Raw genomic sequence first — 23,638 nt, 5'->3', positions numbered from 1 at the left:
ATAAAAAATTAAACTTTGGCAACAACATCATCTTACACATTGCAATTCTACCAAACCAAGACAACTTTATCATTTTATATTTATCTATCTTTTTCTCAATTTCATTCATCACCCCATCATAATTTAGTTTTTTCATTTCTTTAACTTTGAGTGAAAGTGTTATGCCCAAATATTTCAGTGTTTTTTTAATCCTTATCCCAAATTGTTCTTGCATATTCTCCCACTCCTTACCATTATTATTCATTAATAGTTCAGATTTTGACCAATTTATTTTCAAACCTGTCATTTCCTCAAATTCTTCCAAATGCTTATGTATCTTTTTCAAATCTTTCTCTATATCTTTCAAAATAATCAAAGTATCATCCGCATACAGATTTATCTTATATCCCTTATACCCTTCCAATTCTTCATCTTTTTCTATCATTTTAGTCAAAATTTCCATAACTAATAAAAATAATGTTGGAGACAGGGGACATCCTTGTCTCGTACCTGCTTCCAATCTTATCTCTTCTGTCAGCCTTCCGTTCACCTTCACTCTTGCACTACTTTTTTGATACAGTTTTGAAATAACATGTATAAACTTATTACCAAAACCTAGTACCTCAACAATTGTTTTAATAGTTTCCCATTGTACAGAGTCAAAAGCTTTAAAAATATCTAATGATACTATACCTATTTTATCAGCATTATATTCAGCAACATCTATAATATTTAATACTCTTCTGACAATATCACTCATGTATCTACCCTTCACAAAGCCTACTTGGTTATAATTTATATATCTGTCTATAAATCTACTTAATCTATTACTTATAATGGCGGTAAATATCTTTGCATCTTGATTAATTAAGGAGATGGGCCGATAGGATTCAATCCTTTCTAAGTCTTTATCTGGTTTAGGGATTATAGATATCACTGTTCTGTTCCATGACAACGGAACTTCTCCACCATGTAAAATTCCATTAAATAGTTTTTGCAATTTTGGTATTATTATTTCCTTAAATTCTTTATAAAACTCAGCAGGTAATCCATCTTCACCTAGAGCTTTCCCTAATTTTATTTTTTGTATTACTCCATTAATCTCGTCTTGTGTTATATCTTCTTCCATCAAGTCTTTATATGTTTGGTCAATTTTCACAACATGTTTTTCTAAATAACTTCTCAGTTTTTCCCGATCAATTAATTTTTTCGAATATAAATTTTGAAAAAAGTTCCTGACCACTTCACATTTTTCTAATTTTTTATAACATCTTATACCCTTATCATCTATCAAGGCTCCAATTTCTCTCTTCTCTCTTTTATTTTTCGCCATCCTTGCCAATAGCTTAGAGTTTTTATTGCTAAATTCAAAAAAATTCCTATTTAAATATCTCATATTCTTTTTTACCAATTCTATATCTTCTTCTATCAATTTATTTTTTAGCAAATTTAGTTCCTCCAAAAAAAAATTTTCTTTAGTAAGCAAAAATTGATTCTCCAATTCCTTAATCTGGCTTTTATCTTTTTCAATTTTATTTTTATAATTTTTATATTTTCTGCTTGATAACTTGATACTTTCCCCTCTAAACACTGCTTTCATCGCATCCCAAACAATTTCAAATTTAACCTCTCCATTATCATTCAATCTCCAACATTCTTCCCATTTTTTAAATATCCATTTTTTATCCTCCTCATTTTTATAGTTTTTCATCATATCTCCAACAACTTCCTTTTTTCTCAAAATTAAAATCTATTTCCATCGTAACTTCTGCATGATCAGAATCCTTAAAAATTCCCACATCTATCTTATCCACATTATTCAACAAATCTTTAGAAACTAAGATATAGTCAATTCTTGAATATGTATTATGTATTTTAGAGTAAAAAGTGTACACTCTTTCAGTTCCTTTCACTTCTCTCCAAGCATCCACCACGCCGTTTTGAAATATCCGTTTATTTAAGGTCCCCATTTTATTTGCTCCTCCACAACGAGTGAGGTTAGTACTATCTATTTTATCTCTAATTAAATTAAAATCCCGAGCCACAATTACTTTCCCTACACTTTCAATTTCCAAAATTTTAGTTATTTTCTCAAGAAATTCTTTTTGCTTCTCATTCGGTAGATATAAATTAACCAGTGTCACTTTTTCCTCATTATTTCCCACAATTATTACATATCTTCCTTCTTCATCCACAATTACTTTTTCTTTTTCAAAATATACCCTATCTGATATCAATGTTGCAATTCCTCTAGCTTTTGAAGTTCCAAAAGATTTTTCATAAATTTGCATACCCTTTATATACATTTTATTTGAGTCTTCAGATTTCTGATGGGTTTCTTGCAAAAATAATATATCTGGTAGATCTCTTTTAATTTTAAGTTCCAATCGTCTTCTCTTGATCTGATTCCCTGTACCCTTCACATTCCATGTCATTATTTTTATTAAACCCATTTAAACTGTAACTTTTTTAATCCTTTCCCCTCCTCTTCCTTTCTGTGCCCAGATCCCAGCACCAATCTCCCACATTCCAAACAACATTCAACATAGAAGAAAAAAAATAAAAAAAAATAAAAAGGGACAAAGGACACATCAAACATTAAATAAGTTTCAAGGCATAAGCATAGTCTTTCATGCTGTGATCTCACAGAAAATGCATAGAGAATATATAGCACAGATAATAAATAAAATAATAAAAGTTGAGATAGTTACTGCAGCATTGCTATCATTCTTACATATTAAAGAGGCATTAATTATTACTTGTATACTCCAAGTGTTAGAGCTCAGCTGTTTTTTTGTGTCCAACTAAGCTTGTACGATTCCTTGTTTTGAGAAAGCATTCAAATTAAATTTCTAAGGAACATTCCAAGCTCCTTGCTGTGTCTCAAATGCAGTTTTTTTCTGTGAGGCTGGCAATATAATTAAGACCAACACTTGCTTTCACATTTTTACATACTGAGCCAAAATTTTTACATACTACTCCTTTAAGTCTGGCCCTGGATTTTTATTGATAATTTTGATTTATCCTAGAATTTCCTTAAATCAGCCCTGCATATTCAAACATTGAGGATGGAGCAGCAGCTTTGAGACAATGAATTGAGTATATTGCTAGCCAATTAAACCTAGCATTTCTTCCCAAGGATATATTTTTGACTAGCCTCTTCATCCTGCCAAATAATTACCAAATCACAAGTATAGTATAAGAAGGCATTTTCCTTAGCTCAATTCAATGGCCACCCCACAGTAGTCTTAGAAGGGAGATAAAAGGGCATCCCATTTGGCAAAAGGCTTTGCTCATATGACGAAAGGGCTAACAAAAACGATAAAATACATTTATTACAATGCCTCTTTTAGGCTGGCACACATTCATAGTGGATAACACCACATTTAAAGAAATCTGGTCATTCTTACTGCTCTGTTTATAATTTTTACTTTTAAAAGGATATGGTTCTGTTATTCAAAGTATATCTAAATTTTGTTATGTGTTATATAAATTTTCCCTTCCCATGTATTAGATTGGAATACATTTCATTATATATTGTTCATTGAACATAATAAATATTTTTCTTCCCTATTACTTAGAAAATTATATTTCTTAAATGTGTAATTATGTTCTTGTGAAATAATTCAGAAGAAAAAAATACGAACTTTTGGATATGCTTTTGGTGTTCTTTGGTTTCAAGTGCTGGATAAAAGAGTTCCATTCATAATGTTTTATATGAACTTTCTAAGATAGTTGTGTTGCAGTAATTTAAAAGAACTCACTTTATATTCTATATGAAATAACGTAAAATATGTTGAGTATTCTGCTCCTGGAAACTATTGAAATTCAGAAAATCTCTTTCGGTTCACCCAAGGCCAAAAAAATTAGTAGGATGTCAGTTTATGTCTACTATTACCTCCTCTCCAACTTACAGAAAATATGTCACTGATTATTTTAAAATATGTGAAATAAATAGGAGTTTAATAAGGAGCTGTGAGGCCCTTTCAATATCTAGCTCTGTGACTCCCAAAGTAAATAAACTAAGAAAGCCAGCAACTAAGAAAGTTTGGAAACTTGATCTAGTTGATAATCTTCTGGAAAGGCTAGTATTTCATGTTTTATAGCTGCTGTAAAGGGAACTGGATGATCCTGCTCCACTATACATACTTTTACATCCCACTTAAATTGGACTGAAATTCAGAGACCATTACTTTAGGTTGAAGGATATTAGTAGCCTTTAGTCATTCTGTTACGGATGTACAGAAGAATATCCAGTCTTTCAGCTAGTAAAGATAGACATGACAGCTGAAAGTTGGGGAGGGATAGGCTTTTTCAATTATTGCACAATTTTTGTATTTTGCCTCAATTTATACTCTATTCCACAGTATACAATGGATATAGAAAGTCTACACATCCCTGTTAAAATGCCAGATTTTTGATATGTTAAAAAAATCAGACAAAGATAAATTGCATCAGATTTTTTTCAATCTTTAATACAACATATAAGCTGCATAATTCATCTGAAAAACTGGAATCTTTTAGGGATAAAAATAATAAAAATTTACAATAACGTGGTTGCATAAGTGTGCACGCCCTCATAAGTAGGGATATGGCTATGTTCTGATTTAACCAATCACATTCATACTGATGTTAAATAGTAGTACATGCCATCAATTAAAGTAACTCTGATCAAGCTCATATCCACCTGTTGCTGGATTTTTCTGACGTTTACTCAGTTGCCTCTTACAGCAAAAGCCATGGTCTGTAAAGAAGTTATAGAGCATTAAAGGGATTTTATTATTGGAAGGTATCAGTCAGGAAAACAGTACAAAAAATTTCCAAGGCATTAGATATATCATGGAATACAGTGAAGACAGTCATCAGCAGTTGAGAAAATAGGGCACAACAGTGACATTACCAAGAACTGGACCTTCCTCCAAAATTGATGAAAAAACAAAACTGGTCGAGAGGCTGCTAAGAGGCCCTACAGCAACATTAAAGAAATTACAGGAAGTTATGGCAAGTGCTGGTTGTGTATCTCATGTGACAACAATCTACTGTATTTTTCATATGTCTCGGCTGTAGAGTAGGCTGGCAAGACAGAAGCTTTTCTTACAAGGAAAAACAAAATTGTTGCAAAAACTTATGTCAAGTCTGACAAAAGCATGTGGGAAAATATTATAGTCTAATGCAGGCCTGTCAAACTGGTGCCCACAGGTCAGATACGTCACGCGCAGGCCCTGGCTCCACAAAGGCAAACAGTCACAATATAACACATTATGCTATTGAGTTTGACACCCGTGATCTAATCGGACCAAGGTTGAATTTTCTGGCCATAATTCCAAAAAGTATGTTTGGCACAAAAACAACACTGAGCATCAAAGTATACCATACAGTATTATGCTTTGGGGCTATTTTTCTTCAGCTGGAACTGGGTCTTTAGTCAAGATGGAGGGAATTAGGAACAGTTCCAAATATCACTCAATTTTGGCATAAAACCTTCAGGCCTCTGATGCTGACAATGAAGAGGAATTTCACTTTTCAACCTGACAACAAATCAAAGCATACCTCTAAGTCAACAAAATAATGGCTTCATCACAAGAAGATCAAAGTTTTGAAAGGATCCAGACCGGAATCCAATTAAAAATCTGGGGACGACCTGAAAAGCTCAGGAGACGTCCTTGAAATCTTGTCAGATTTGAGCACTTTTGCAAGGAAGAATGGGCAGAGATTCTGAGGGCAAGATGTGCCAGGCTCCTACCCCAAAAGATTGAGTGCTGTCATAAAATCAAAAATGCTTCAATAAGGTATTAGTTTAAGGTTATGCATCTTTATGTGACCATGTTACTGTATGTTTTTTATATTTCTCCCTAAAAGATTTCAATTTGTTTTTCAATTGGATAGTACAGCTTTTCTGTTATGTTAAAGCTGGAAAAAAATCTGAAGTGATTTATCTTGGTTTGTTTTTTTTACATCTCAAAAATCTGGCACTTTAACAGAGATGTGTAGACTTTATATATCCATTGTATATAGCTGATTGTATAATCTCCATTTTCTCCAACAGTTATATTATTTTGTGTCCCTCCCAGCATTTTTTTCCCAGACATTACTGACGAAGTTATAGGGTCTAGGACCTTATAATTGTTTGATAAATTGTGAATTGTTTTATTCTCTAAATTACATACTTTTAATTTTAATATCATTGCATTTCTCTTCTAGTTATTTAAACGTAGAAATGTTGCCACAGCTGATGAAGAGACAGAAGAGGAAGTTATGTCAGATGGTGGTTTCCATGAAACTCAAATGAATAACATGGAAATGACATCTGTAAGTCCATAATAAAATGCCAAATCCAGTCTGAACATCTGGCTGACTGTGTGACCAGCCATTGTAATAATTTCATTATTGATCATTTCTAAAGCTGTAAAGCAAAACACAATTCTCTGGAATTAAGATATCTACTAATTGCTTGAACATTCTCAAATTAAGTATATTTAATAAGCATGCTGCATTCTTGCCTTGGGGGTGGAAATCAGATAGATAACAGTTGGGCTATGCATTATAAATGTGTTATCGTATTTATAAGCTCTCTTTTCAGTAGTTTCAAGCCTCTTGTAGATAATAATTCTGTTCTATATAGGAGAAACAATCTCTCTGGAAACCTTTAAGTTACAGTATTTATGCAGGATATTCGCAATGCTGGGGGGAAAATCCTAGCCTAACATCATTTTCAAGCTATATCTGATTATTTAAAGGGAGAATTTTTTTAAAAAAATTGATTTATATGCCGCCCTTCTCCGGAGACTCAGGGCGGCTTACAATGCGTTAGCAATAGCCTTCATACTTTTGTATATTTATACAAAGTCAGCTTATTGCCCCCACAAACTGGGTCCTCATTTTACCTACCTTAGAAAGGATGGAAGACTGAGTCAACCTTGAGCCTAGTGAGATTTGAACTTACAGTAATTGCAGACAGCTGGTGTTAATCACAATGCTTTTAGTCTGCTGAGCCACCAATTGAACTATTGAACTTCATTCTTGCTAGCTGTTGTCTTAGATCTTCTTTCAAGCAGATATTGCTTCTAACAAAATCAATGGCAGATATTTTTTTACACCCCTGATTAAAACTGAAACTGAAATAAATTGATTTTCTGTTGCATGTTTCTTCAGAACTTTTTTTCTTCCATTCAGTTGTGCCTGATTCTGGACAAGTCCTTGCAGTTTTCTTGGCAAGATTTTTAGCAGTGATTTGCCCTTACTTGCTTCCTAGGGCTGAGAGCTGGCTTTGTGCCTAAAATGTAAATTAGAACTCATGGTATCTGAGCTTGCAACCTGATGTCTTATCACTACACCAAACTGGCGCTCTCTGGAACTAAGCAATTCATTATTTGAGTTGGGGGTTTTTTTGGCTGCCATTCTTTCCTCACTAAGTGTTTTTGGTATTGTCTGGTTTTAATCCTATGTGTACAACAGAGAATTGCAATTATGAGATGGATGGTTATATAAATTGATATAAGAAGTAAATATAAAATAGACAGAGACCTAATTTAGGAGAAACAATGTGTTGATTTGGAAGTAATGCCCAGTAAGCATTCTGTAATTATCCATACCAATGCTAGTTACCATTCTAGTTTCTCTCTGAAGGATATTTTAGTTAATATTTAGTTATTCAGTAATAAATTTATGCTGAATCTTGATCAACACATGAACAACATGTAATGGCCTCTTAGTGCTTAGAGGCTGGAAAAGGCAAACCTTACACCTTCCTTTTCCAGGCAAACTTCCTTTCAGATCTGTTCTGATCAAAAAGCCAACATTTCTAACTCATCTGAAACGCATAGATTCCTTTTGTAGAACCTACATGTTCTAAAAGCCTGACTGCCAAATCATTTTAACCTGAGATCTGTTTTCTCTCAAGCTTTTGTCCCTGAGTGTGTTCAGCATAAAGCCAACAGCCCTCTTCATCCCAAAAAATTATTTGTTCCTTAGAGGGACTTTGTTAGTTTGAACCAGATCAAAATGGTCATAAGTCACTTTTCAGTGCTGTAACTTTGAATGGTCACTAAATGAACTGTTGTAAGTTGAGGACTACCTGTATTAGGTTGTACAGGTATTTTTTGATTTATAGCCACAATTGAGCCCAACATTTCTGTTGTTAAGTGAGTTTTGCCCCATTTTATGACCTTTCTTGCCACAGTTGTTAAATGTAATTAATTTAAATGAATTAATTTAATTGTTTGAATTTTGAAGCCATGTTTTTAGGTAATTTTTTTCCATTTGGAATTATAGAATGCAGTGATCACTTCCGACATGACTGAGATGATCTTTTCCAATAGTCCAGAACAGCAACTCTCAGCTACCCAAAAGTTCCGAAAACTTCTTTCAAAAGGTGAGTGCAAGAGTACTAGAGAAAGTTGCTGCTCCTAGGGATGTCTTGTGGGTTTTCATCAAAGTTGTCCTATTATTAGCAGTTATTACACATTAACAGGATGCCAGGTAAGGAGCCGAGGAGTACCAGTGCCAAAGAAACCTCCCTGGATGCTCATCAGGCTCATTCCCATTCAACTTCCTACATTAAAAAAAAATAATTAAAAACATTGGATGGATGGCATCTTGCAAATGTAGAGCAAATGTGCAACTATTTCATTATTTCTGAGAATTCCTATGATCCCTAAATTCTCCTAGAAAAATACAAGATTAATGCTTGCTCCCCTGTATATCTGTTTCATGTCCAGAAAATAGACAAAGGTAAATAGAGGTCATTCAAGGCGTTGGTTACCACCTTTAAAGCGCTCCATGGCTCAGGACCTGGGTACTTATGAGTCCGCCTTCTGCCACCGATAGCCTCCCACCGACCAGTTTGCTCCCACGGAGAGGGACTCCTCAGGGTGCCGTCGGCCAAACTATGTCGGCTGGCGACACCCAGCGGGAGAGCCTTCTCTGTGGGAGCTCCTGCCCTTTGGAACGAACTGCCCCCGGAAATACGTACAATCTCTGACCTCCGAGTTTTTCGCTGTGCCCTCAAGACCCTGCTCTTCCGACAGGCAGGGCTATCTTTGTAAAGTAGTTTTAAATTCGGAGTTTTAAATGTTTGGGTTTTTAACGAAACTTGGCCGTAAATGTAATAATTTTAATAGTCTTTAAATTTAATTGGGATTTGTATTGTGTTTTTTACTTGGCTGTGCACCACTCCGAGTCCTTCGGGAGAGGGGCAGTATAGAAATAAAATTATCTATCTATCTATCTATCTATCTATCTATCTATCTATCTATCTATCACGGCTTGGTGGAGGGTGAGGGTTTGTGGTTAGCATTCTGGTAAATCGATGCCTTAAAGCTATACAATGATGTGAATTCAGAACGTAATCCAGAGCATTCATAGATATGTGCATTGCACCAGACTCAAATAATTTAAAGCAGCTGCATTTTTTTCTTGGTCTTTTGTGGCTGGCACAGCAGGAATAGAGTCTTAAGAAAAGCTACATATAGTTAGGAATTCCTAACAGGTGTTCCATGTATATCCCAAAATATTTTGCCCTTTAGGTCCTAATCACTACATTGCTCTACAACTCTTTCCAGCTTTATGCCCACTCGGTAATCATTTTGCAGCTAAACTTGCAGTGGGTTTTCAGAATGCCAGATAATACCCACCACACCAAAAAGGTTGTAGAGGAAAGAAATTTAGAACACAATGTAAAATAATTCATATTTTATATAACTTTTATGGATAAATATTTATATATAGGAAAAGCAGCTGGATGACATGAGCTTATTATAATTCTAAATAATAATAATATATTTTAATTTCCTGTTCCATTCATCATTCATTCATATACATGTATACTCTTCATAATTAACTACACGATACTTTTGGATGATGAGGTCGTAGAAAGCGCAAAGTCGGAAAACAGAATGAAGTAGTGCATAAGCTGTCCATAGAAGTTAAATATGAAGATTTTTCTGTAGATGAAGTCTGCTCTCCTCTGCTCTTTCTCTACAAAATTAGAGTTTATTCAGTTTTGTAAAACTGTGCATCTACGGATCAAGTGTTCCACAGTGGAGGAAATTTTCTTACCTGGGTTGCTCTTCTCCACTCGCCCTAAGAGGAGGATCAAAACATACAGTGTGTCTCTGATTTGAAAAGGTACCGGTCTTCCTAAAATCTTCCCCCTACCCCTCGGCAGCAGCCTCCCTTCCACAGACTATCCCAGGAGCAGTTCTTGGCTCAACAACTGAGTCAATAGATTCCACTTGTGCCACCTCTGCAGGTGAACAGAACTCCCTCAATCCCCATGAAGAGCTGAGAGACCATGGGGTAGGAAGGGACTAAGCCTAGAGACAACGAGCAGCCAATCCCCCATCTCCCACGACCAAGTGATCGGCGTTTCATCTGGACTTCTGCCATTGGATGCACCAGGTAACCTTGGCAGACCTATCCCCACCCAATCCTCATGGCCCATTTCCCCCAATGGCAAAGGAGACTACCTACCACACGGGTCCTCTATGTAACAAATGAAGCAACCAAGGAGGGAGAAAAAAGTTGCCACCTTGATGGGCATAAACTGCATCTATCTCTTTCAAGTGAATACTCACCCAGTAGAGGAAAACACCTGTTCCTATTTACCTTTTATTTTACATCCTTCTATATTCTGAAGGAGTTTATCTCAAAAACTGAAGGGGAAGGGCTGCTTCCTTCCACAGTAGGAGCATGCAAAATCTTTACTCATGCCTATCAGTCTGAATGGGAGGAGCAACCCAGAAGAGGATTTCCCTCTACCCACTGAAGGAAAAGGATCTTCATGGAATTTCAAGGATTTGTTTGCTTCAAGTAGATTTCGCATAGCATCTTTGCTGTTGGGTTCTTGTTTTGTAGATCACTGACAACATCTTTGTAGTTTTCCTATATCCTCTCACATGCACCCTCACATAACCTTCTTTAAAATATTTATGTAATATTTTTCTTAATTCTTCAACACAAGATGAAGATCTAAATGCTACTCTTGGTCTTTATTAATACTTAAAGGCAATGTTTAATATCTGATCACTAGCATATTAAATATAACCAGTTGCTACTGCTTATTTTATCATGTTTCTTTTTTTAATTATGTCTACAATTTGTCAAAACTCCCATTTTTTCACCTGCTGAATTACTGTTACAATTAGAACACTTTTATAATTTAATTGAAATTTGCCTTCCTGCAATTTAAATCCATGGTTCTATTTGGATTCTGCAACAACAAAGAATACCTTCTGCATGAGATATTTGAACAGGGCTTTCCTATTCTCTTCTAAATATTCTGTCCTTAAGACTTGATTTTGCATAATTCCTTCAACCCTCTTCACAGAATTTAGATTTTGGTCCCTTGATCATCCTCATCACTTTTCCATGAACATGTTCCAGTTCTTTTGAATCCTGAATCCAATTCTCCTGAATCCTTAAAATGTAGGGTCCAGAATGAAACACAGTATTTGGGATGGTTAGACCAATGCAGAATGATTTAAAAGTTATAATTCTGTTGATCCAGAGTAAAGTTGTATTTGTCATTTTTGCAGCTACATCATCATAATTTCTCTTTCTAGTAAGGATATTAACTATCCGATCCAGTTTTAAGCCATCTACAGAATGAATAAGCATTACTGCTACCTTCTAAATCAAGTAATTGTTAAAAATAACAAAAAGTATTAGGCCCTAATACTGATTCTTATAATTCTATGCTCAATGCATTCATCTTTATCCTCAGCATCTTTCACAAACTCTGAACTTTAGTTTTCAATAGCACTATGCTTTTTAATTGTCACATGGGCTTCTTTTTATGCCCTCCCATTTTTTATTCACTGGAATTGTTTGTGATAGTGCTTTTAGTATCTCCTTTTAAAGAAACTCTTATGTGTCTTAATCTCCTTTTCCCACAAGAGTGTTCTGCCACAGGATCCTCTTGATTATTGCTCTAAATTTATTAAAATCTACATTTTAAGGTTTAAAGTATGTTTTTGACTATAGTCAAATTTAATTGAATATTAATATTTTTATTAGAATCATGCTAAGAATAGCTGACCTTCCATCACCCTCTGAAGGAGTAATTTGACACAAGTCAGAAATCTGGTTAGAACTATACTTGACAGAGTTTTTCTCAGTGGTTGATTTGGATGATTAAACCCCTCCCCCTCCTTTTAAAAAATATTTGCAATTTGGTTTTAGATACACTTGCAGCGTCTTTTCCTTATGTGGGCAAACAGTAATTGACACCAACAATAGTAGTTTTTATTTGTTGACCCACTTATTTTAACTCAGATGTTCTCTACATTATTACTAGATTTGTTCAGTTGAAATTTAGAGTATTTACTATTCATTTATTTAATATTTCCTATCTGTTTCCAAAGATACTCAAGACAAATGGCACAGAAATAAATTAAAATCAACATAAGGAAAAGTTAGACTTAAAATACAAAATATTGAAAACATTTCAAAATGCCACATAAAAAGATGCTTTTTGGCATCTTACTTTTCTGTGTTAGGGAGTAGAGTCAAGTCACATTTCTGAGAAAAACTGTTGAACAGGTTAAGAGGCTGCAGATTAAAATAAAGATGCAGATATTTAGGGGAAAAAAGCTAGATTATTGGTAGTTACAGTTAAGTACATTGAAAGCTAATCCACTAACATTAAATTGAAGAAAACTTATAAACGGAAAAGTGTCTTGTAGAATGAAACATAGATCACAAATAGAATTGCTGAATTTCAGCTGTGTATCTTCTGTCTCTGTATTTGCACTATATAACAAAAATTCCTTTTTGTTGCTTTCTCTTATTGAAGTAGAAATTGGGAAGCATATTTCTCCTAGAGTCACCTGTTGTATTATTCCTATGTGCTGCTTTTTTAAAATTGTCCTTTTCTTCCTCCTCTTTCGTTGTGGAAGTCAAAGAATTGTTCAGCAAACACTTCTGTTTCCAGAACCATTCAGATAGCTAAATTACAGTTTTGAGACTATTGATGTTCCAACCATACCTGGTTCCACACACTTGTTTGCATATTTGTTGTCATCATTAGATAGGAGGAGGGACCGTGACATTGAGCAGAGGGGTGAAGACTAGTTTTCCATTCTTACAATGACTCTACTTTTTTTAAAAAAGTTTTTTTTTATTTTTTAAAACATAAAACATAAAATACATCTTTTTAGAGCAAGGATTTAATCCGGTATCAAGTAAATACAATAACTCACATTCCCTCAACCAATTTTGTTCCAATTTTTATCCATTTACTTCTTTAAAAAAAGAAAAGAAAGAAAGAAAGAAAAAGAAATCTTATTCTAAACATTTAGATTTTGAACATTCCACTATGTCACCCTAAATTCTAAACAATTATTTCCAAATAGACATCATTCCAAATCTTTGTCATTTTAACAATCAATATTTCATATATATTCCTCATTTCTAAGACACATTACATCGAGTCTATATTGTACCTCTTTTAAATGGCAATTAGTATCCATAATCTTGACAAAGAATATTTTCCTCCTCTCTTAATTGTTTCTAAGTCAATCAACATTTCCATCTAAAATTTGTCACTCCCAAAATACTTTATTTTAAAATCTAATATTTAACTGATTCATAATAGCTATTTCCCGATAGTGTTTTCCGTCACTTCTATCTCTATTTATTTAACTGGTTCACAGTTTGGCTTAACTATTCTCCATTATTGTCTCCTCCACTTCCTCCTGAGTTTATTTTTTGGCTGGTTCGCAACTTAATCTGTTGCTTTCCAGCGATGCTTTCCTCCACTCCTGACCTTACTTATTTGAGCTGGTTCACAGTATAATTTTAACTGCATACCAGCGTTATCTCCTTCAATTCTCCTAAATCTATTATGAAACTGGTTCGCAACTCAAATAGTTGCTTCCCAGCAATGCTTCCCTCCACTCCAACCTCTATTTTTAACTGATTCACAACTATATTTCAGCTGCTCTCCAGGTATATTTTCCTCCACTCCTAACTTTTTATTTTTTGGCTAGTTCACAGTTTTGCTTTAACTGTTACCTAGCGTATGCTTCCATCCACTCCTAACTCTAATGGCTGGTTCACTTTACTTTGGTTGTTTTCCAGCCCGTGCTTTCCTCCACTCCTAACTCTTGTTTTTATTTTTAACTGGTTCCTAGTTTTGCCTTAACTGTTCTCCAGTATGATGCTTTCCTCCACTCCTACCTTATTTGTAAGACTAGATCACAGCTTTACTTTCACTGTTCTCCAGAATCATGCTTCCCTCCACTCCTAACTTCATTTGTTTAACTAATTCATAACATTTTATTTTAATTATTGTCCAGCTTTATGTTTTCCTCCATTTCTACATCTCTTATTCAATTATTTAACTTTAAATTAATTCACAATATATTACTCATATTCATTTTTAAATCCATTCTCCTCCATATCTTTAACTGATTAAAAATAAAAAAGTATATTGACAAATATCTTAGCTCCTATTCTCTCCTAGGCTTTTTCCCGTGCCATATTTATTTCCAGTGAATATCAACATTTTAAATCACTTTAAAATCAATTTTCTACAATTTTTAAGTCTGTAATTAATTCTTCTTAATATCCAGCACCTTAGAGAACATTTTCTTCTAAATTATTAGGTCTGTAAATAGAGCTTAAAAATTCCAAGTTTAAAAAAGTATTAAAACATCCAAAAATCATAATTTTCAATCATTTATACTCATTTTTTCCAAGTCAAATTGTTGTATATTCATAAAATCAACTTAGATAAAAATAATAGTGAAAAAAGAGAGATAATAGTAACAATATTAATAATAGTTAAAAGAAAAACAAAAGAAAAAAACAAAAATAAAAATAGGAAAGAGAATAGAAATATAACAAAAGAAATTGAAAAGAGAATTAGAAAAAATAGAGGGGGGGAAGGGACAAAAGAAAAAAAAAGGAAAGAAAAAAAAAATTAAAATAGAATTGAGAAAGAGCCCAGAGAAGAAGGAAGGTATCTCCTAAAATTATTCAAAGATCAAACTCCCAGACACCATTACATCCATTTAATTCAAACTATAGTATTTTGTTATCTTGTTACTTTATATTCCATTTTTTTTCCTTCTCCAATCTATCTGAGTATATTTATTTTCCATTTCAATGTCCTCAAAATTTTAAGTTCTATAAAGTTAATTCTGAATTGACTATTCCATATATGGTATCCTTTTCTTTTGTTGCCACACCCTTTTTCTCTTGTTGCCACGCTTAATAAATCAGTTTTCATTATTCCATTTAGTTTCTTCTTTCTGGTTTTCAATATCCTCCAATACACAGATTATATGTCCAAAGTCAAGCCTCTTGAAATTTTTCTCAAAATAATCCACTTTAAGTAACAAGCAACAAAGTTTCTCTTTCAAGTAACAAGCAGTCTGGAATTTACACTTTCATTTTTCAGCTGGCAGCCATCTTTTCTTTTAAAACCATATTTATTTCCTCTTCTCCTTCCTCTCTCTCAAACGTAATCCAATCGTTTAGCCACAAGAAATAGCCAGAAAAATAAAAAAAGAGAACCAAATCTGTAATAAAATCATTTCCAAAAAGTCTATAATTAACGCTATCTGTCAACAGGTCTTCTCTCCACCATTCATTTGAGTCTTTTTGCCCCGATGTTTCTCAGCCGCTGTTAAGGCTGGGGCACACTTTTTGTAATCCAGCATTTACGGGCAGTTCTCGCCTGGGCAGAAATCAACTCACCCGGCTTTCAAACTCCCTGCTCCGCTCTGTGCTTCTCGCTTCTCCTCCTCTCCTCCAGCACGATCTTTGTTCCTGTTGCGGTTTCGGGAGAGCTGCCATGGCTGTCGTTCCACTGCCGCTGGCGTGAAGGGAAAGCCTCCGGCCTCGAGGAACCTGCCCGTTCCTCTCGGCCGCCCAAGGGTCCCTTCTTGTCCCCCTGTCCCTTCAAGACAGGGGAGGTCCGAAGACCTGTTGGCGGCAGCTTGGCAGACGGGGTTTTGGCAGAGCTCTGCGGAGCTCGCCAGTTCCCCGTCTGGTTCCCCGTCTGGATCCCCGCGGTGCCAACCGGAAGTCCCCTCAATGACTCTACTTTCAAATTCCTAGTCTTGGGGCAGGCACTTGCATGAAATAAAATAAAATAAAAGGTTTGTTAAGGAAATAACATAGTGATAAAGTGGCTTCTTTCAAGTCTTTTTACATTTTACAGTCTATAATGGAGAAAAAGCCTATCGCGCAGCAGTGAAATCCATTTACCTTCGCTACCAGTTTGGGAACGGGAGCACACACTATGTGTGCACGCTCCTCTTCTGCGCATGCTCAGATGGTGGGCAGAGCCTCCTGCCACAGCGCTACTGGTTCAGTGAACCAGATAGAACTGGGGGGGGGGGATTTCACCACTGCTATCGTGTAAGAACAGGCCAGAGATGGAGGAGAAAGAAAACTGAATTGAGAGGAAATGGAAGGGAAGGGAAGGAAGCCTGGAGAATTTCAGTCTACCTAACTAGAGGTATGTTCTTTAGAGACAAACAAAATAAATCTTTTAGAACGGGAAGGAAATAAAGGACAGTGTCCCTGTCTGCATTTATTACCCTAGAATCATTTGGTTTTATAGGAGCAGAAAACCAGTTGGTGAAAAGTTAAATTCTGCAATTTATGTTTGTGTGTATGTGAGAGAGAAATAGTTGGGATGATATATGAGTGCACAAATCATTTAAAACCTTTAACATGAATCTATTTATGCACTTCATACTAAATTCTATCATGTATTTTATAATAAAAATCAGATAAGAGTTGGAGGTGAGTGAAACTATATGTTTATCATTTAATTAACAATTAATTACCTTAATTTTTATTTTTCCCTGCTCCCTTTTTGAGAAGATATCACCTGGTTCAAAATGTGATTCAGACCATCTTAAAAGAATGGCTTTGTATTTATGATACAAACCATACTATAGCTATCTGCCCAAATGTTAAATTGCTTCATATTAAAAAATAACAGTTATTTTAATATATTTGTATTTTGTATCATCTCAAACAGAACCAAATCCTCCTATAGATGAAGTTATCAGCACACCAGGAGTTGTTGCCAGGTTTGTGGAGTTCCTGAAACGGAAGGAAAACTGCACATTACAGGTGTGATGTTTGTGTGTTCGTTAGTTTGTAAAATGCATATTCATACATAATTTTAAAAATTTAGTGATTTAAAATCACTGAAGTGAAGCTACTGTATGATAAACTCAAGCTTTTATTGTGAAAAACTTAGCAGTTCAGCTTTAAAAAAATTATTTTTACAAAGAACATTGTCTCACTTTAGTTTATTTCCACTCAGTTGGGAGGAGTGCATGTTTTATTTCCTGTTTCTTTGTTTATAATTTGTTTAAACTCCCAAATGGATCCATAAGTACACAAGTAAATGCATCTTTAATAGTAAACTTTAATGACACTCTTGATGTACTATAACATTTTCCCCACTACTAGTGAGATGTTTGTGTGCAAAATGCCTTGATCTTAAATTAAGGTGGAAGACAGAATTCACCAAGGCATTTTCTCACTACAGGTAGTCCTCAACTTACAACCACAATTGAGCCCAAAATTTATGTTGCTAAGTGAGAAATTTGTTAAGTGAGTTTTGCCCCATTTAATGACTTTTCTTGCCACATTTATTAAGCGAATCACTGCAATTGATTAGTTAGTAACACATTGGTTAAGTGAATCTGGTTTCCCCATTGACTTTGTTTGCCAGAAGGTTGCAAAAGGTGATCACATGACCTAGGGACACTGCAACCATCATAAATGTGAGTTAGTTGTCAAGCATCTGAATGTCAATCACGTGACCATGGGGATACTGCAATAGTCCTATGAGAAAAATGATCATGTCACTTTTTTCAGTGCTGTTGTAATTTCGAATGGTCGCTAAGTGAACTGTTGTAAGCCGTGGGCTACCTGTATCAATTCATCTAATGCTCCCAAGGATATTAAAACTAATGTATATTTCTTATATTACTCTTAGGATTCTATGTTTTAATCATACTATATCTTAATCAGTTACATTGGTATATTTACTAGGGAAAACATCTAACAGATGTCAGCAACACTTGCTGTTGCATAAAGTTACCTACCATAAGGCTACAAAAGTGGAATATGTGGGTTTGTCACCATTTACATTGCATGGTTTGGTAGTTCTTTACACAAATTTGTCCAAAGGATCAGTATTAGCTTGAACTAATACTAGTTGGGTCCATGAGCCTTGTAATGTTGTTCAGGTAGTAAACTGAAGACTAAGGGCTGCTGTTTATCTTCCCTGAAGCTTTCCCTATTATTATGAATTTCTGTCTGTCTCTCTCGAAAGGAGTGCAAGCCCAGACTCAAATATTTTAGTATCTATAATTGGAGATATGAAAATAAAGACAGGTAGTTCTGGAGATTTTAGTGGCATTTCTCCCCCTCCCCCCCCCTTTTTTTTTTCTTTTAAATTGCACCCGAAGATGCTCATTTTAAAATGGTGGGCTTTAAGCAGCCAAATCATTTTCTTTCTCTTCCTTTTTATGTGTTTTCCCCATATTAATCACTTTGGACATGTGCCTTAAACCACAATTTGCATTATGGCTTGTTTATAAAAATGTGAGTTTAATGGTATTTAAGACAAATGATCCAAATAGCATGCACCATTCTACAAATAATGTGCACTGTTCTATTAATGCTTTGAATGGCTTCTGAAATTTGAAACCTCATAAGAAGACTGTGCCTACCATTCTTCAGTTTGCACATGCTGTTCTTGTGATGCATCAGAAGGCCTCAGAAGCATTGTGAGAATGGAGCATGCTATTTGGAGAAGGGCGCAAGCAGCCTTGGGAAGAAGGCTTGATACAGCCAACAGCTACAGAGGACCAGGTTGGGCAGAGCTCCTTGTCAGCAATGGAAGAAAGATGATGAAGGTCAGCTGTGCATTGCAGGGGTGGCTGGGGCTTTGCAGCTGTAACTTTGGGGATCAAATGTAACTTGTTCATTGCCGCTGTAACTTTGATCGCTGAATGAATGGTCAATAAGCAAGGATACAGTCAATTTTGATAGATTACTAGATAGACATATAGAACTTTATTTTGGTCATTGACCAATAAACATCAATAAAAATAAACATCAATAAAATGAACAACACAAAACTATCCCCTATCAACCAGAACTACTAGCAACCATTTGTGGGTGAAGCTTATACATAATTAGCAAAAGTTTGCTACTTTTAGAGAAATTTCTCTTGATTATTTAACAGATGGTGCAACTAAAAGCTATCAGAGTGCCCAGGAAATTTAAAGAAAAGAGAGGTAATGAACTGGTGGCAAATGGCTCTGTAGAACTGGTAACACAGAAGAACATGGCTGTGGTTTCTATGGCACCCATATCATAAGGGCAGTATTGACTTTTATATGGAGTTTTTCTATATTTCCCTTCTGGGAAGCTGTGGGGAAAATATTAAATGGAGCTGAAGATAAAACTCCTAAATTTGAGAACTAATAGGATATAAATAGGCTGGTTTAGACACTAAAATGTGTTTATTTGGAATTATATTGTGAATGAAAACAGCAATTTCTGCTTAACCTTCTATATCTAAAGAACCTTTTCTTTAGATCTATCTTGATCTAACTCTCTAAGTTAGATAGTATCACTGGAGAAACCATAGATGCTTAGATATTCAGATACTAAAGACTTCCTTGTGTTTCTTGTTATTATTGGTAACTTATATGTGACCCTGTAAATACAAATTAGTATAAACAAATGGAATTTAATGTTATATTTTAAAAATCAGTGGCTGAAGCTTTTTCTATCTCCTAATGCAGTTTGAAGCCGCCTGGGTTCTGACTAACATTGCCTCTGGAAATTCCCTTCAAACTCGAATTGTGATTCAAGCAGGAGCTGTTCCTATCTTCATAGAACTACTCAGCTCAGAATTTGAAGATGTGCAGGAACAGGTTAGATTCTCAAAAAATAAAAAGGGAAAAGGAGAAATGAAGTAGTATAGATTTCCCCACAATTGAAAATTGTCTTTATAGTATTACTTTATCTTACTAGATTGCTATGTTGTGTTTTGTTTTACTGAGACTTTATGATTTATTACTGGTTAAATTGTATTATTATTTTACTAATAGTTAGCCTGGAGGTATAGTCTTTAAATCTTTTTAGATGCATAATATAATATTAGAAAAATCTTTGTAGTGGAAACATGTTTAATTCTGACTCTTTTCTTTCTTTCTCAGGCTGTTTGGGCTCTAGGTAATATTGCAGGTGATAGTACCATGTGTAGAGACTACGTACTCGACTGCAACATCTTGCCCCCTCTATTACAGTAAGTGATACAAATGATACTCAGATTTATTAGCAAGGGTGATACAATCTTTGTGAAAAGAAACTATTTACCAGCAAAGTGCATCAAAATAATTCCAGTTTATAAACTGACAGGTCCTCCTACAACTAAATAATCTGGATCTGTTCTATGCTTGGATAGAATACCACAGGGGAAACTGACTTAAGCCACCTTCATTTCCTTGATGAAAGTGAAATAAAAAGCGTAGTGTAGATAAAATAAGGAAGTATTTCACAAATTGGTAATTTCTCATTAACAATAAAAAGATATAGTTGGTTCATAAATAATGCCTGAATAATAAATATCTAATATACTGTCAGTCAACTATGCAGGAAGATGATATTGCAAACCTCTTATTTCTATTTTCAGATTGCTTTCCAAACAGAATCGTCTTACCATGACTCGGAATGCAGTATGGGCACTATCTAATCTTTGCAGAGGGAAGAACCCTCCTCCAGATTTTGTTAAGGTACAGAATAAAATTCAGGAAGAGTTAATGCCCCAAAGATGCTTTTTCCAAAAGGCAACTGGACTTTCTTGATTTTTGTTTCTTTGAAAACATTTCACTTTTCATCCAAGAAGCTTCTTCGATTCTGGTCTTTTCTGGGTTTTTTTTTCCTGTTACTTTTTCTTTGTGGAAAAAGTTGTTCACAGTAGGTTTATTTTCCCAGAATGCCTTGTTCACAATTACTTTCTCATTCTCAGCTGTACCAATTATTGTTATTTTTCTGTAACCTATAAGTAATCTTTCTGGAATATTTCTTCGGAATAGCAATCAGCTCCTGCACAGAGAAGAAGTGGCCAATTTCTCATTATTAATAATAGAGGGAACAAAGCATCTCAAGTACAGTAATTGAGAAACAACGGGAAGTTTCTTTCCCTTTTTGCAAACTTATTCAAAACAATTAATTTTTTTCAGAGTGAAAAACAAGAGATCTATATGGAAGAAAACAGGGGTCCATTCTATAGAAATATATCATAGGAGGTAAAACATAGCTCCTATGGTTAAAAAAAACACTTCTAAAGAAACAGTAAGACAGACTTGCCAACAACACCTGCTATATTTTTGGTATATTGCACAGGATGTCAGTTTTGTACTCATCTGCCTAAGTCATAGGCTTGTGCTTTATGCACTGAGATCCTGTGCTCAGGGAAGTTCATTCTCTTGAACACCAAATACGTGAGCTAGAGAGGTGGAGAAATATGGAGGGGAGATAATTTGGGATGTATTAACTTTATTTCAGTCTTCAAAAAAATAACTCGCTATCAAGAAGAATAAGGAACTTGGGGAAGGACATAATTGTGATGGCCTTCTTCGACGCTTCCCCAAATGTTTCTCTGAATGCCAGCTCAAAGGAAGATGAGCCGGTCCCAGGCATGTCATATGGAGAGGCAGCAACAGGCCCGGAGGCAGCTGGTGGCTTTGAGCAGAGAGCAACAAGTCCAAGCGCAGTGGAACAATCACGGGGAGCGATCAGATGAGCTGCCAGCTGAGCATGGGTCTGAGGCTTCAGATGGAGAGAATGTGCAGCTGCAGCTGGCCAGCAAGGAGGAGGAGGAACTGCCTCCTCCACCCAGTCCAAGAGCATGCAGGCGGAGAAGAGACAGGAACAATGGAGGTCAGCCCACTTACTTACGAAGCAGCAGCCTTGCCCCTCTTGATGGGCTTGATGGGCTGCACTGAGTGCCGGCTATTTAACGCAGCAGGAGGAGGGAAGTGACATTGGGAACAATGCATTCTATTTTGGTGTCTAGCATTTACCAGCCTTTTAGTTGAGCTTCCTGACCATGACCATGTATTTTAGACCCTGGATTTGTGCCTTGACTGTTGGATCTGCCTCTTGGACTTGCCTTTGCCTTGAACCCTGTCTCCAGACTCTGGAAGGTGGACCTTGGTTTTTGTGCCTTGCCTTGCTTCTATTTTGTCTTGCCTTGGAGATTTCTCCAACTTTGTGGATTCATATTGGAGTCATTCCGGAACTGAGCTGTGAACTTGTTTTTTTTTGTTGTTGTTTTTTTTGTTCGTTTGTTTGTTTTGGGGGGGAGTGGTTGCCTTGTCACTGGATTGAAGATTTTCTGGGGAAGACTCCGAGAAGGGTTTGGAAAGTCTCAATAAACCCCTTGAATTCTCTGAAGTGTCGGAGCATGTGAGTTGGAGCCTGACAATAATTTCAAAGAAGACTGAGATGTTCCCATAGGAGAGTCCTAATCCTTAGATAATGAATGCACATTCTTTCATATCAAGAACAGTCCCCCTTATAGTTGAAGGCTTTTAGTTGTAGACGATTTGATGACAGGAGGAGTTTGTGATGGTTATAGAACACATGGTAACTTGTCTACCTGAGGAAAATATTACAGATAAGCTGCTGTATAACATTGGGGGAATGGGAAAACCCATTGTGGGGATACTGTAAATGTAATACAGTATATCTTGATTTCATTAGCGAAACATTTGAGAGTGTCAAGAGGAACATGGTTGGAGATGGCCTCATCAATATCATTCATTTGGACTTTCAAAAATTATTTGACAATTAAGCATTCAAATCTCTACCATTCTTACTGTTTAAAAATGTTCTCCAAGAGACTAAAAAATAGAAAATTTTTATATGTCTTTTTTCTTTTTCATCGACATGTACTGGTAATTATATCTGTGGCTTATTTTAAAGCCACAGTTAACAGTTAGGAATTTAGATAGGAAGTCAGTAATTTCTTTGTGCATGGAAAGCAGGAATCCTTTCCCAATAAAAAGTTTGTTTACTTCTGTCAGGTTCCAAGTGTTAATTCAAAATCAAAATACAAAATGCAAATGTAATAATAAATGGACAGGCATTTAAAGGATCAGCCATTTGTCATATCATAAACAATACATATTTCAGTTTGGGTAAAATCTGAAAGGAGAATTCGTTTCTAAATTTTGGTTTTATTTTTCAGTAGAAACTGAATATTAGAATATTAAAATCAACAGTAATAATCCAATTGTCCTTTCATACATTTTTTCACTCCAATTATTTAATCTTTGGACTGGTTCAGTTTTACAGTGTACACTTGATATATACTAGAACACTCTTTTTATACATAAGAATTCAATTTTGGCAACCTTCTGAATAAAGAAGCATTTCTTGAGTCATTTTCATAGAAATCATTGATTATTTTCCTCTTTCTTCCTTTGCAGGTATCACCCTGTCTGAGTGTACTCTCATGGCTACTGTTCGTTAATGATACAGATGTTCTAGCAGATGCATGTTGGGCTCTCTCCTACTTGTCTGATGGACCCAATGATAAAATTCAGGCTGTGATTGATGCCGGAGTGTGTAGGAGACTTGTAGAGCTGTTGATGTAAGG

At 35.3% G+C, this 23,638-nt stretch overlaps 1 protein-coding gene across 5 annotated transcripts in view; it reads left to right on the top strand.

Moving 5' to 3' along the window:
- The window catches only part of KPNA1 (karyopherin subunit alpha 1), a 54,204-nt gene that overhangs the window by 15,137 nt on the left and 15,429 nt on the right, over window positions 1-23,638 (top strand). For all 5 annotated transcript variants that reach the window (XR_011600063.1, XM_070938382.1, XM_070938381.1 and 2 more), the window contains exons 3-9: window positions 6,181-6,288; window positions 8,251-8,350; window positions 16,979-17,073; window positions 19,773-19,904; window positions 20,190-20,278; window positions 20,666-20,765; window positions 23,469-23,632. Coding sequence is in view for 4 of the 5 variants with exons in the window: in XM_070938382.1 (XP_070794483.1) it covers window positions 6,181-6,288; window positions 8,251-8,350; window positions 16,979-17,073; window positions 19,773-19,904; window positions 20,190-20,278; window positions 20,666-20,765; window positions 23,469-23,632 (788 nt within the window). In the remaining variant the exon portion in view is untranslated. The remainder of the gene's footprint in view (window positions 1-6,180; window positions 6,289-8,250; window positions 8,351-16,978; window positions 17,074-19,772; window positions 19,905-20,189; window positions 20,279-20,665; window positions 20,766-23,468; window positions 23,633-23,638) is intronic.

Source organism: Pituophis catenifer, unplaced genomic scaffold, assembly GCF_029215685.1.
Source record: "Pituophis catenifer annectens isolate HBS135680 unplaced genomic scaffold, rPitCat1.0.hap2 SCAF_2, whole genome shotgun sequence".
NCBI lineage: Eukaryota > Metazoa > Chordata > Lepidosauria > Squamata > Colubridae > Pituophis > Pituophis catenifer.
The sequence above is the reverse complement of the archived record's forward strand: the minus strand, read 5'-3'. Positions and strand labels throughout refer to the sequence as shown.